Here is a 12003-nt window from a genome sequence, read left to right on the forward strand (position 1 = left end):
ACGAATGGGTGTGAAATGACATCTCAAGGTAGTTTTATCTGCATTCCCTAATGACGTTCAATATCTTTTGTTTGCTCACAGGCCATTTATAAATGCTCTCTGGAGAAATGTCTGTTCAAATTTTTTTATTCTTGAATTTTTAAATATATTCTGGATATAAGTCCCTTATAGGATTTCTGAATATTTCTTGTATCCTATTGGCTTGTCTTTTCACAAGTGTTTGCACATAGTTTTTAACTTCGTTGTTGTTTGGCAGTACTGGGGGATGAAACCCAGGGCCTTGTGCATTCAAAGAAGGAATTCTACCACTGAACTATACCTCCAGCCCAGGGTTTTACTTTTGATGAAGTCAAATTCATTTTTTTGTTTTGTTGCTTACGTTTTTGGTATTGTATCTTAAAAACAAATAAAACATTAACCCAACGTCCAAAGATTCACTCATGTTTTCTAAGAGTTCTTTAGTTTCAGCTTTTACATTTAGATCTATAATCCATTTATAAGACAAGGTCCCAATACCCTCCACCTCACCCACAGTGCTAAGGATGGAACTCAGGGGTACTTTACCTCTGAGCTACATCCTCAGTCCTTTATTTTGAGACAGAGTCTCACTTAGTTACTGACATAATCATATACACAAAATGCTAACAAATGTGCCTGCCAAATAATCCTAGGCTCTTCTTATTAGTTTTCTATCCTTTTAAAATCAGTAATCTCAACTTAAAATTACTATTCTTTCTACCTCGGTTATAAATTTCTTCAATATACCACCAAAATAAATTTTTTTAGACAAGTACATCTTGAGAAAATGAACTAGAGAAATATTTGTTTGTTTTACTTACAAGAATGGGAGTGATGCTGGCTCTTGTCAGCATCTGTTTAACAAGCCGGTATCTATCATAGAGAGGTTTAACAATATGCCTTTCTTCCCTGGTCACCTGAAGCCAAAAATAAAAAGGAAGTCCCCTAGTTATCAGAAATAATTTTGTCCAAAACATTAAGCAATTTTATCTTCCTACCCCACATTGAAAATTTTATATTAAATAAGTTAGTTATCTCCCAATTATAAGAAATAAGGCTCTATGAAACAGCTCTGTAGAATGGAAGCCTCAAAAGTGATTCATGCTCTATAGGTACAGGTACTGATTTCTTCAACAGAAGTTCAAAAACAAACAAACAAATAAATAAAGTTTGAAAAATTAATCAAGAGCCAGGCTACAGAATGGAAGAAAATCTTTGCCAGCTGCTTCTCTGTCAGGGGATTAATATCCAGAACTGAGGGCTGGGGTTGTGGCTCATTGGTAGAACACTTGTCTAGTATGTGTGAGGCACTGGGTTCAATTTTCAGCACCACATAAAACTAAATAAATAAAATAAAGGTCCATCAACAAATAAATTTTTTTTTTAAAAAATCCAGAACTGAAAAAATTTAATGCAACCAGGGAAATGCAAATAAAACTACACAAAGATGCCATCTGAATGTCAATTATCCAAGAACATAAATAATAATAAATGCTTGTGAGGATGTGGGGGGAAAAATATACATTGTTAATGGGACTGCAAATCAGGAATGGAACGTCCATATGACCCAGCTATCACACTTCTTGGTATTTATCCAAAAGAACTAAAATCAGCATACTATAGTAATACAGCTTCTTGAATGTTTATAGCAGCACAATTCACCACAGCCAAATTATGAAATTAATCCAGATCCTGTCAACAGATGAATGGATCCTGAAAAGGCGGCATATGTATACAAATGGAGTTTTACTCAGCCATAAAGAAGAATGAAATTATGGCATTTGCCAGCAAATGGATAGAAATGGAGAATATCATGATAAATAAGCCAGACTCAGAAAATCAAGGGTTGAATGTGTTTTTTTTTTCCCCATATGCGGAAGCTAGAGAAAAATAAGGGAAAGGAGGTGGAAGTGGTGATAGACATCATAAATATATAGGGAAGATCATGCAGTAGGAGGAAATCAAAAGAGAGGGAGGGAGGAGGGAAAATGGAAAGAAAAATAACAAAACCGTGTTTTATATGTATATATAAATGTGCCACAGGGAATTTCACCTTTATGTGTACGTAGAAAAGTATCAATCAAAAATAAATAAATGAGAGAAAGGAAGATCGGTAGAGGAAGGAGAATAGGAGGGAGGAGAGGAGAGGAAACAGGGACTGAAATCAAATTCTATGCATTTTATCAAAACAAACCCAACTAATATATAATGTCATAATGCTCTAATAAAAACATAAAAAATAAAAGTGATCTAAGCTCTTCTATAAATCAAGTTTTTTATCAAGAGAAACATTACCGGCCTTCCATGTTGACTTTCATAGTAAAGAAGACTTTTCTGGAGAGAAGTTTTTTCTTCTATCAAATGATCTTTTGTCATTTTCTAGAATTAGGAGGGAAAAAAAATCCACTGGCATCATTATTATTCTCCTTACTTCTAACAATGTAAGTTAATTAAGCAGAAAGGGCAGGCTATCACCAGTCTAACATAGGCTAATGCAATCTTTGCTTATTCATTTGCAGGCAACATTTTTTGTCCTGAAGAATCTGGTATTCTAATACATAGGTAGCAACTCCTTTGATAACTTGATTTATATTTTATTTGAATAAATTACGAATACTGGCTTGGGTACATTACTTAACCTCTTCAGGTTTAATATACCAATATGTATAAAATGAGGACACTTCATTCTACCTCAAAGAAATCAAATAAGGACATTAATATATGTAAAACATTTATAACATTCCTACCCAACACACAGCAGGCATATATAAATGCTTCTTATTTTACTTAACCTTAGTCTTTTATTAGCAGTAAGACTAGTGGATGCAGACACACTCTCACATACATACACAGGTTTTACCATCCAATCTGTCTATATATCCCCTAAGCTTTTAAAGAAAATCTTGCAGCAGTATAGTGGAAAGATCCTAAAAGAAATTCAACAACGTTAATTTGTAACCTTACACTTTACCCTGACCTCAGTTTCTCTTCCAATTGAGATGGTGCATTCTTTACACTGCAATACACTCATCATACCTTTCAGTATGGTATAAGGTGGAATAAGCAGAACTCCACAGAACGTTTCCCTTTGTTTCATAGGATCACATATTATCACTTTTTAAAAAAATTTTTTTATTTGTTTTAATTAGTTATACATGACAATAGAATGCATTTATATACTTTGATATACATAGATGGGATATACACATATTATCATTTCAATGAACCAATGTTTCAGAATACTCTCCAACTATACCAAATAAAACTTACTTATTTCCATAATTAGTCAATACTACCCATCTTTCACTACAGTGAAATCAGAGATAGAAAAAAATCACTGGGATGGGGTAGAATGCTTGCGTGCTTGCCTAATGTGCAAGTACCTGAGTTCAATCCAGTACTTTTTAAAAACAACAACAAAACATGTTTATGAATCTGTAAGTATCAAGTAGGCCAGTTGGACTACTCAGATATCTTAATCATGTTATGGTAATTGCTTTGTTTCAGGGATTCTAAAGGCCAGCCTGAACAAAAATCATGGTTAACATTACCTTGATATCTTCTGGAAGACACCTCTCAACGCGTTTTTCTTTCAGTCTCTTCAGAATAAGTTCAAGGGTTGCTTCCTTAGATGACTTCTTCTCCTTCTGAATAACTCTGGATTCATCATCATTCTCTTCATCTTCATGGTCTAAAGAAGAGCCAAAACTTTTTGGAAGAGTGTTACTACGTGGGCGTGTCTGAGGTACAAATTCTCCATCATAGCTTTTGTGTTTTGCATCTGTATTTCAGAAACAAGAGGAAAGATTAACAATTGATTTCAGCAAGTATACATTAATAGCACAAATGCACAGATATTTCAAAGTAACAAAGTAATCAAATTATATGTACAGCAAGAAAGCTTTCTATTCTATCAAAATTCATAGAAAGTCTACTAAACAGAAGACACTAATACACAGTAGTAAGCAAAAGAGATCCATCCTTGTTCTCATGGAGCATATATAAATATGCAGGGAAGGAAAAACAATAATCAGATAATCAGATTAATAAGTGAAATAACTTCAAAAAATGCTAAGTGCTATAAAGAAGATATAACAGGACAGAATCACAGTTCTAAAAGAAGTGTGCTTTGTGTAGGAGCAGTTACACTAGATAATATCGACAAAGAATGCCTTTTTGAATGGTCTCATTCCGGTTAAATATGGAATGATAAGGAAATAATGTAGCATAGAAGGTTTAGAGGAAAAACATTCACCCCCAATTGAGGAAATAGCCCATGCAGCTTTACATGTCGGAGGCCCTTCAGTTTTACATGTCTGAGGAACAGAAAATGAGAGTTGTCTTGTCTGCCAGAGTGTGCAAGCCATTCAAAGTCGTGGTAAAGATTTGGACTCAGAAAAATTCTAAGTGGAAAGGGAAACCCACTGAAATTTTAAGTCTTCTTGAGTCATAAACTAGGCCTTACATTTATGGATATCAGCCCAGTGTTAACAAGGGAGTAACATGATTTATTTTTTAGATATTTGTTTTTATTATTGATGGACCTTAATTTTGTTTATTTGTATGCAGTGCTGAGAATTGAACCCAGTGCCTCATGCATGCTAGGCAATCACTCTACACTGAGCTACAACCCCAGTATATATACAGATTCTACTGAATGGCTATCATTTTTGCATGATTTTTTAATAGATAATTTTGGCTGCTATGCAGAGGATGTACTATAGAACAGTTAAGAGAAGAAAAAAACTGGGAAACTAGGAAGCTAATGCCTATTAATTTAATAATGATTACTGGTGGTTGGAAACCAGAATTTAAACAAGGCAATGCTCTGCAGAACTGTAGGTAGCGAGGAAGTAATCTTCTAAAAAAAAAAAAAAAGTTTGGTTTTGTTTTTAAATTAGAGCTTTATTATTACACACAGTAGCTGGATTCATCCCAACAAACTCATACATGCATGGAAATTGATTTTAGTTCATGAAATCCTCTTTTTTAAATGAAATAATAAAATGAGGTTATTTTTATTCATGGGTGTATAAAATGAGGAGAATGTAGAACAGTTTATGAATGAAGCTATACATTATCAGATGATAATAATTGGGTATTCTTGGTACTTCACTTAACATGGAGGCAATCCAATGTAAATGCCTAATACACATTTTTTTTCATTTTTAGAATTTATATATAACAGCAGAATACATTATGCATGAAATCCTCTTTTAAGAGAAAGTATCTTAAACCAAAGAATAAAAAATTCCATGATAGTAGGGATGATGTTTGAGTACTTGATACTTATGAGCTATTAAGAATTTCACCAAATAAGTTCAAATGAATAAATCAAAACAGTGATCCAAATTTTAAGCTATACTTGGCACAGGTAATGGTTAAAAATCATTAAAAAGCATATTCACTAAACACAGAATAAATATACCTTAACAACAGCTTATGCTAGGCAGATAACCAGAAATACAAGGCCTAGTTTATGAGTCAAGAAGACTTACAATTTAGTCTTTACAGTGTCAACAATTCACTAAGACTATATCCCCTACCCATTACTGTGGATCAAACCTAAGGCCTCCCACATGCTAGGCAAGTGCTCCATCACTGTAACTATATACCCCAGTCCCTGACTAGCTAGTCTTTTAGTCTTTAGATAAAATATATACCAAAAAAATTTAATACCTTCAAAAACCCAAACTGCTAATTTCTACAATATATTTCAGATAAATTGTACTGCACCAGTTCACCTATGTGTGTGTGTGTGTGTGTGTGTGTGTGTGTGTGTGTGTGTATGCAGGGTACCTTTCAAAAGAATACTAATAAAAAAACACTCTACCACTGAGTTGTGGTGAGTGTTTATCTAGCACATGTGAGGCACTGGGTTTGATTCTCAGCACCACATATAAATGAATAAATAAAGGTTTATTGACAACTAAAAAAAATACTAATTAAAAACAACAACAACAAAAAAAACTTTTGCCAATTTGGAAAGCAGTATGGAGATTTCTCGGAAAGCTGGGAATGGAACCACCATTTGACCCAGCTATTCCCCTTCTCGGTCTATTCCCTAAAGCCCTAACAAGAGCATGCTACAGGGACACTGCTACATCGATGTTCATAGCAGCTCAATTCACGATAGCAAGACTGTGGAACCAGCCTAGATGCCCTTCAATAGATGAATGGATAAAAAAAATGTGGCATTTATACACTAGGGAGTATTACTCTGCATTAAAAAATGACAAAATCATAGAATTTGGAGGGAAATGGATGGCATTAGAGCAGATTATGCTAAGTGAAGCTAGTCAATCTTTAAAAAACAAATACCAAATGACTCCTTTGATATAAGGGGAGTAAACAAGGACAGGGTAGGGACGAAGAGCTTGAGAAGAATATTTACAGTAAACAGGGATGAGAGGTGGGAGGGGAAGGGAGTGAGAAGGGAAATTGCATGGAAATGGAAGGCGATCCTCAGGGTTATACAAAATGTCATATAAGAGGAAAGGAGGGGTAAGACAAGATAATACAAATGGAAGAAATGATTTACAGTAGAAGGGGTAGAGAGAGAAAAGGGGAGGGGAGGGGAGGGGAGGGGAGGGGGGATAGTAGAGAATAGGACAGACAGCAGAATACATCAGACACTAGAAAGGCAATATGTCAATCAATGGAAGGGTAACTGATGTGATACAGCAATTTGTATACGGGGTAAAAGTAGGAGTTCATAATCCACTTGAATCAAACCGTGTAATATGATGTATTAAGAACTATGTAATGTTATGAACGACCAATTAAAAAAAAACAAACAAAAAAAAAAAAACTTTTTTGTTGGTACTGAAGATGGATCCCAGGGATGCTTTACTACTAAGCCATATATATATCCAACCCTTCTTATTTTGTATTTTTGAGACAGGGTCTCGCTAAGTTGCTCAGGCAGGCCTCCAACTTGCCTGCCTCAGCCCCTTGCTGGGATTATAGGCATGTGCCACTTCACCTAAAAAGAAAGGATATTTGACAGAATATGATAAAGTACTACAGAATTCCCATCTCTTAGTATGCAATTTTGACCTTAACTTAAAAAAAAGAAAAAAAAGGACACCTATTTTTGCCAAAAGTCCCAAGATTTAAAAGTATCAAAAATCACAACTATAATTCTCACACAAATTACACAGAACATTTTAAAACTGCAAATATATTATAAAACGGCATACTTATACCTTTAATTTGCTTCCGCAGTTTGGTAAGCTCTGTCATCCATTTTAATACCTTTGGATTGGCTGCAATATCACTGTAGGAAGGCTGAAAATTAAGAAGCAGAATAATTGACATTTTTGTAGTAAGCAATGTTTCATTAATTTGTGCCCACATAATATCTTATAGTTCTCACTGCAGATTTCATTCAATTCTCAATCCATATTTAATTAATTATACCTTAATTATACAGGGCAGAATATTAAGTAAAAATTCTCCCAGAACAGGGTTAGATAACTGGCTGAAGGCAGATTTGAGCATGGGTCTCCATCTTTAAATATAAGACTCTTTCTACTTCACATGTTCTAATTATTAAAATATGTTCTTTTTCCTTTTCTTCCTTCACTTCTTCAGCAACTCTTAGAACTTGTAACTTTTACACAGAGCAGAAATAACAGCATCATTTTTAAAAGTAAAGAATTTGCTTTAAAAATTTTAAAGCTGTTTTACAAAGGGAAATAGAGACAACGTTGCAATGGCAAGAATACTGACCTAGAAATCAAAAGGCCAAAGATCTATTTGCTTTCAGATCTATATAATTACTTTTTTGGTGGGTGTGGCAGCACCAGGTAGTGGACCCAAGGCCTTGCACATGCTAGACAAACATTGAGCTATATCCCCAGTTCTTTTTTTTAAAAAAAGAATTTAAGACAGGGTTTCACTTAGTTGCTCAGGCTGGCCTTAAACTTGCAATCCTCCTGATTAAGCCTCCCAAGTACTTGGGATTATAGGCATGTGCCACCATACCCAGTTTATATGGTCTCTATTTCTCTGGGCATCAGGAAAGAGGTGGACTGATGCTCTACAAGCCCTTTCTCCCAGTTCTAATATTAGAAAAAAAATTTTTTTTTTTTTGTGTGTGTGTGTGTTACTGAAGATTAAACCCAGGGGTGCTTTCACTGAGCTACATGCACATTTTATTCTTTTGTTTTCCTTTTGAGACAGGATCTCGATAAATTGCTGATGCTGGCCTTACAACTTACAATCCTCCTGCCTCAGCTTCCTAAATCACTGGGATTACAGGCATGTGCCACAGCACCCAATCAGATACAGCTTGGTCTGGGCCATGGTACAAACTTACCTTGCTATTTCTGTCTCTTTCAAACTGCTCCTCAAATTGTCTGATTTTTTTCTGAAGTTTCTTAACCAACTGGTAAGGTGTTCTGTCTTCTCTTTTTTCATCCTTTGAACTAAAGGATGATCTTCTAATCCTGAATTTAAATGACAGGCCAATAGTCTGTGTTAAATTTTCAACTGTCAACACAACTACTAGTAAGTATATCTTGAAAGTGAAGTTAAGTCCCTAATAGTAAAGAACAGCTTGTTTAAAAAAAAAAAAAAAAAACCTACAGTGTTACACACCACAAAATTAGTGAACACAGTGGTAGAATCATTTAAAACTTATTTGGACAAAGGCAGAAAATAAATAAAGAAACCTAGCAGCTCAGAGCTCTTGTAAGCGTTCAACTTGGGGGAAAAACAAGTTTTTGGTATTCACAATCAACTTTAAGTTTTAACAAAAATATTAGGGGAATCAGTTTCACTGGCTGCTTCCCTTTCAACTCTGTATCATAGTAATGAATGAATAAACAAACAAATACACCATGGAAATGTCCATTTGAAAGCAAACTTCAAGCACCACATATACCTCAATGAATTTAGAATTCAACAGCAGGGCAAAACCCGCTTCAGGAAATGGGGATTATAGAGGAGAAGGGTCTGACCTATAGGTATAGAAAACTAAATCTTTCAGAGGATCTGGGAACCTAATAGAAAACACCTCTTACAAATACATTTAAAAAAATCATATACCTAGTAAAAGAAAGTGCTTTAGATGAGGAATCCAGCATTTCTGGATCATGTAGGAAACGCTGGCTTTGTCCAAAATCTAAACTGCGGTGTGATAATACTGGAGGACCATCCTCTTCCATGGGATGGTGATTCATTCTTCCAGCTTGTGGAGACAGCTGAGCTTCTCCAGACTCAGAATCCTCCTGCCAAGACTTAAAAGCAGGAAATGGTTCTGTAAAACATAAAGAACAGTAGGATGGGTCTCTTGAGTCCATATGGGGGGAAAAGTCACAAAATGTAGTCTATAGGTTCTTTAAATTGTATCATCGTGTAGTATTTGAAATATCTATTACACATGTTTTTTAATGAAACAACAGATATGAGGATCTTCATGATGCCAACTAAAGTTTAAAATTATCCAAGATTTAGCTCAGAGTTTTCTCTTTTCACAAAAGGAGCTAAAGCTTAAATTACTGAACCCAGTGGCAAAACAAGAAAGGACACTGTCAAGCTCTCTAAAATTTAATTCTAATTTGGTGTGATCCCAGCTACTTGAGGCAAGAAGGATTCCAAATTCAAAGGAGATCTAGGAAAGTAAGCAATACTCTGTCTCAAAAAGGGCTGGGGATATAGCTCAGTGGTGGAAAGCTTGCATAGGGGAAGTCCTAGGTTTGATTCCCATGAAGGGAGGGAGGGAAGGAGGGAGGGAAGAAGAGAAGGAGAGAAAGGAAAAGAATGGAAGAGACATTATTTAATATAATTCTAAATATTCTAAACATAAGGAAAAATATTATTTTTCAAGTAAAGAAAAAAGTCTTATTTTGAAACAGTAACCACTCAACAGTTCTTAGTTAGGAACATAAAGTAAAAGCCAAATGCTGCCAGGTGTAAGATTTGTCCATTATTATCAAGAGGCTATGTTAAGATGTAGAAGCTCTTCCCTATGCTACTCAGAAATGGAGTTCTCTGACTCCTTAAGAATTCTTTTTTTTTTTTTTAGTTGTGGATGGATAATTATTTCATTCAATTATTTATATATGGTGCTAGAATTGAACCCACTGTCTCACACATGTGAGGTAAGAAACTTCTACCACTGAGCCACAACCCCAGCCCAAATTCTAACATTTCTAAAAGAGGAGCTAAGTCACCTGTCAGCATCTGGTCTCTTAACATGAAACTGTAGTGGTTATCGTTTAGTATGGGATTCCTATGTATAATATGTACTTTATTAAATACCCACAAGAGCATCATAAAGAAAAAACTTAACAGTGCTAGTCCTTTATAAGCACATATATCTTATTGTAGTTACCCTGAATGCTCTCAAAAGAAACCATGTTAATATAACTGGTATCTTTGCACACATAGAACATATAAAAATCATACACATAATCCACAAATATAACCCAAATAAAAAAATAAAATGAATTTTAATATCAACACAGGGGCAAAAAAAAATACTTTGCCACTACACATTTGCATTACTTGTAACTAATAATTCTTTTAATTGGGGAAAGAGGTCACTAGGGATTGACACAGGGGCACTTTACCACTGAGCTATATCCCTGTTTGTTTTTTGTTGTTGTTTTTTCAGACAGGGTCTTGCTAGGTTGCTTAGGGCCTCGCTAAGTTGCTGAGGCTAGCCTTGAACTTGTGATCCTCCTACCTCAGCCTCCTGAGTTGCTGGGATTATAGGTGTGTGCCACCATGCTTGGACTGTAACTAAAATTTAAAACTTTAAATGCTATGGCTATTAATAATGGCAAAAAAAAAAAAAAAGGAAAGATGGCTCAACAGTGTCAAACTTCAAAAGTCATTTTTTCTTTGTTCTTCACGATAGTTAATATCACTACTATAATAATTTTAATTTTATGCATTAGCTATGTAAAGCACTGCCTGTTTTACAGGGTAGTAAGAACAAAACTTAAGTCTTTTTTGAAACCCAAATCAATCTCATAAGTAAAAATTGGGTACAGAGCGTGCAATCCCATAATAAACCCAGCAATAAAGTGATTTCAAAGCAACCCTTGTACCTGTGTCCCAGAAATTACTTATAATAAATGTTTTATGAGAAATCTGTTTTAAGGAAAGAAAGAAATAACAAAAACAATTCTTTGGTATCAGTTTTAATCCAAACAATTATTCCTAAGATTTGGGGACAGCAGGAGAAGGGCTAAAAAAGACAAACAGAGTGAACCATAAAAAGGCAAGAAAACTAAACTATGGTGAACCATACTTACCCTCCCCATCTCTCTGCAGATGCATTGTTTTGAAATCAATGAGGGGAAAAGTGATAGGGCATGACGCTAATAAAATGGAAAAAATGGCAAAAAATACTAAAGTGAACACACGGCACAGTCAGAACAAACCATACACATAACACAAAGCCAAAGATACCAAAAACATTTCCCTAAAACTAGTTAGGCATTTTGCTCAAAAACTATTCAAAAAAATTACTATTAACCAAACTTTAACAAATGCAAACATACATTTCCATTTCAGCAAGCAAGGCAAAAATAAAAGGAAAAAAAAAAAAAGAGTAGTGTTTTTTTTTTTTTTAAACTCTTAACTGATACTGTTTGAAGCTTTTCAGTGTCACTGATTTAACAGAAAATAAAATCCCACTTTCAAAAGATCCCACTATTATGTTTCATTCCAGAATTAGGAGAAAATGGTTCACCTCCATTAAAAGATAAGTCTTTTTAAATAGCTGTTACAAATTCATACTGTTAGTAATAATGTGCTGCTACCTGTTTGCTGTGTTTTGCTGGTAATCCTTTGAGAAAAACAAAAAACACATACTAGAGAATGAGGTGGGGGCCTCTATTTGGAGTCATTCCCACTTCTCTCCTAGGAGCCACATCAAACAAAATGTCTTTAATTCCGAAGTCTGAAGTAATCTGTTCTCTTAAGGAAGACATTTTATTTTAGAATATCATGACACCTAACTGTGAA

General features: G+C 34.7%; 1 protein-coding gene across 4 annotated transcripts in view; it reads right to left on the minus strand.

Moving 5' to 3' along the window:
* Positions 1-12003, minus strand: part of Fam13b (family with sequence similarity 13 member B) — an 80237-nt gene that overhangs the window by 4816 nt on the left and 63418 nt on the right. For 2 of the 4 annotated variants that reach the window (XM_026401238.2, XM_026401235.2), the window contains 6 exons: positions 9073-9283; positions 8342-8471; positions 7227-7308; positions 3570-3799; positions 2314-2397; positions 840-935 (listed from right to left, as the gene is read on the minus strand). In XM_026401238.2, coding sequence (XP_026257023.2) covers positions 840-935; positions 2314-2397; positions 3570-3799; positions 7227-7308; positions 8342-8471; positions 9073-9283 — 833 coding nt within the window. Of the gene's footprint in view, positions 1-839; positions 936-2313; positions 2398-3569; positions 3800-7226; positions 7309-8341; positions 8472-9072; positions 9284-11288; positions 11355-12003 lie in introns of all 4 variants that reach the window. The other 2 variants (XM_077800694.1, XM_026401236.2) reach the window with 2 other exon arrangements.

The sequence above is a fragment of the Urocitellus parryii genome, chromosome 1 (assembly GCF_045843805.1).
Source record: "Urocitellus parryii isolate mUroPar1 chromosome 1, mUroPar1.hap1, whole genome shotgun sequence".
Classification (NCBI taxonomy): domain Eukaryota; kingdom Metazoa; phylum Chordata; class Mammalia; order Rodentia; family Sciuridae; genus Urocitellus; species Urocitellus parryii.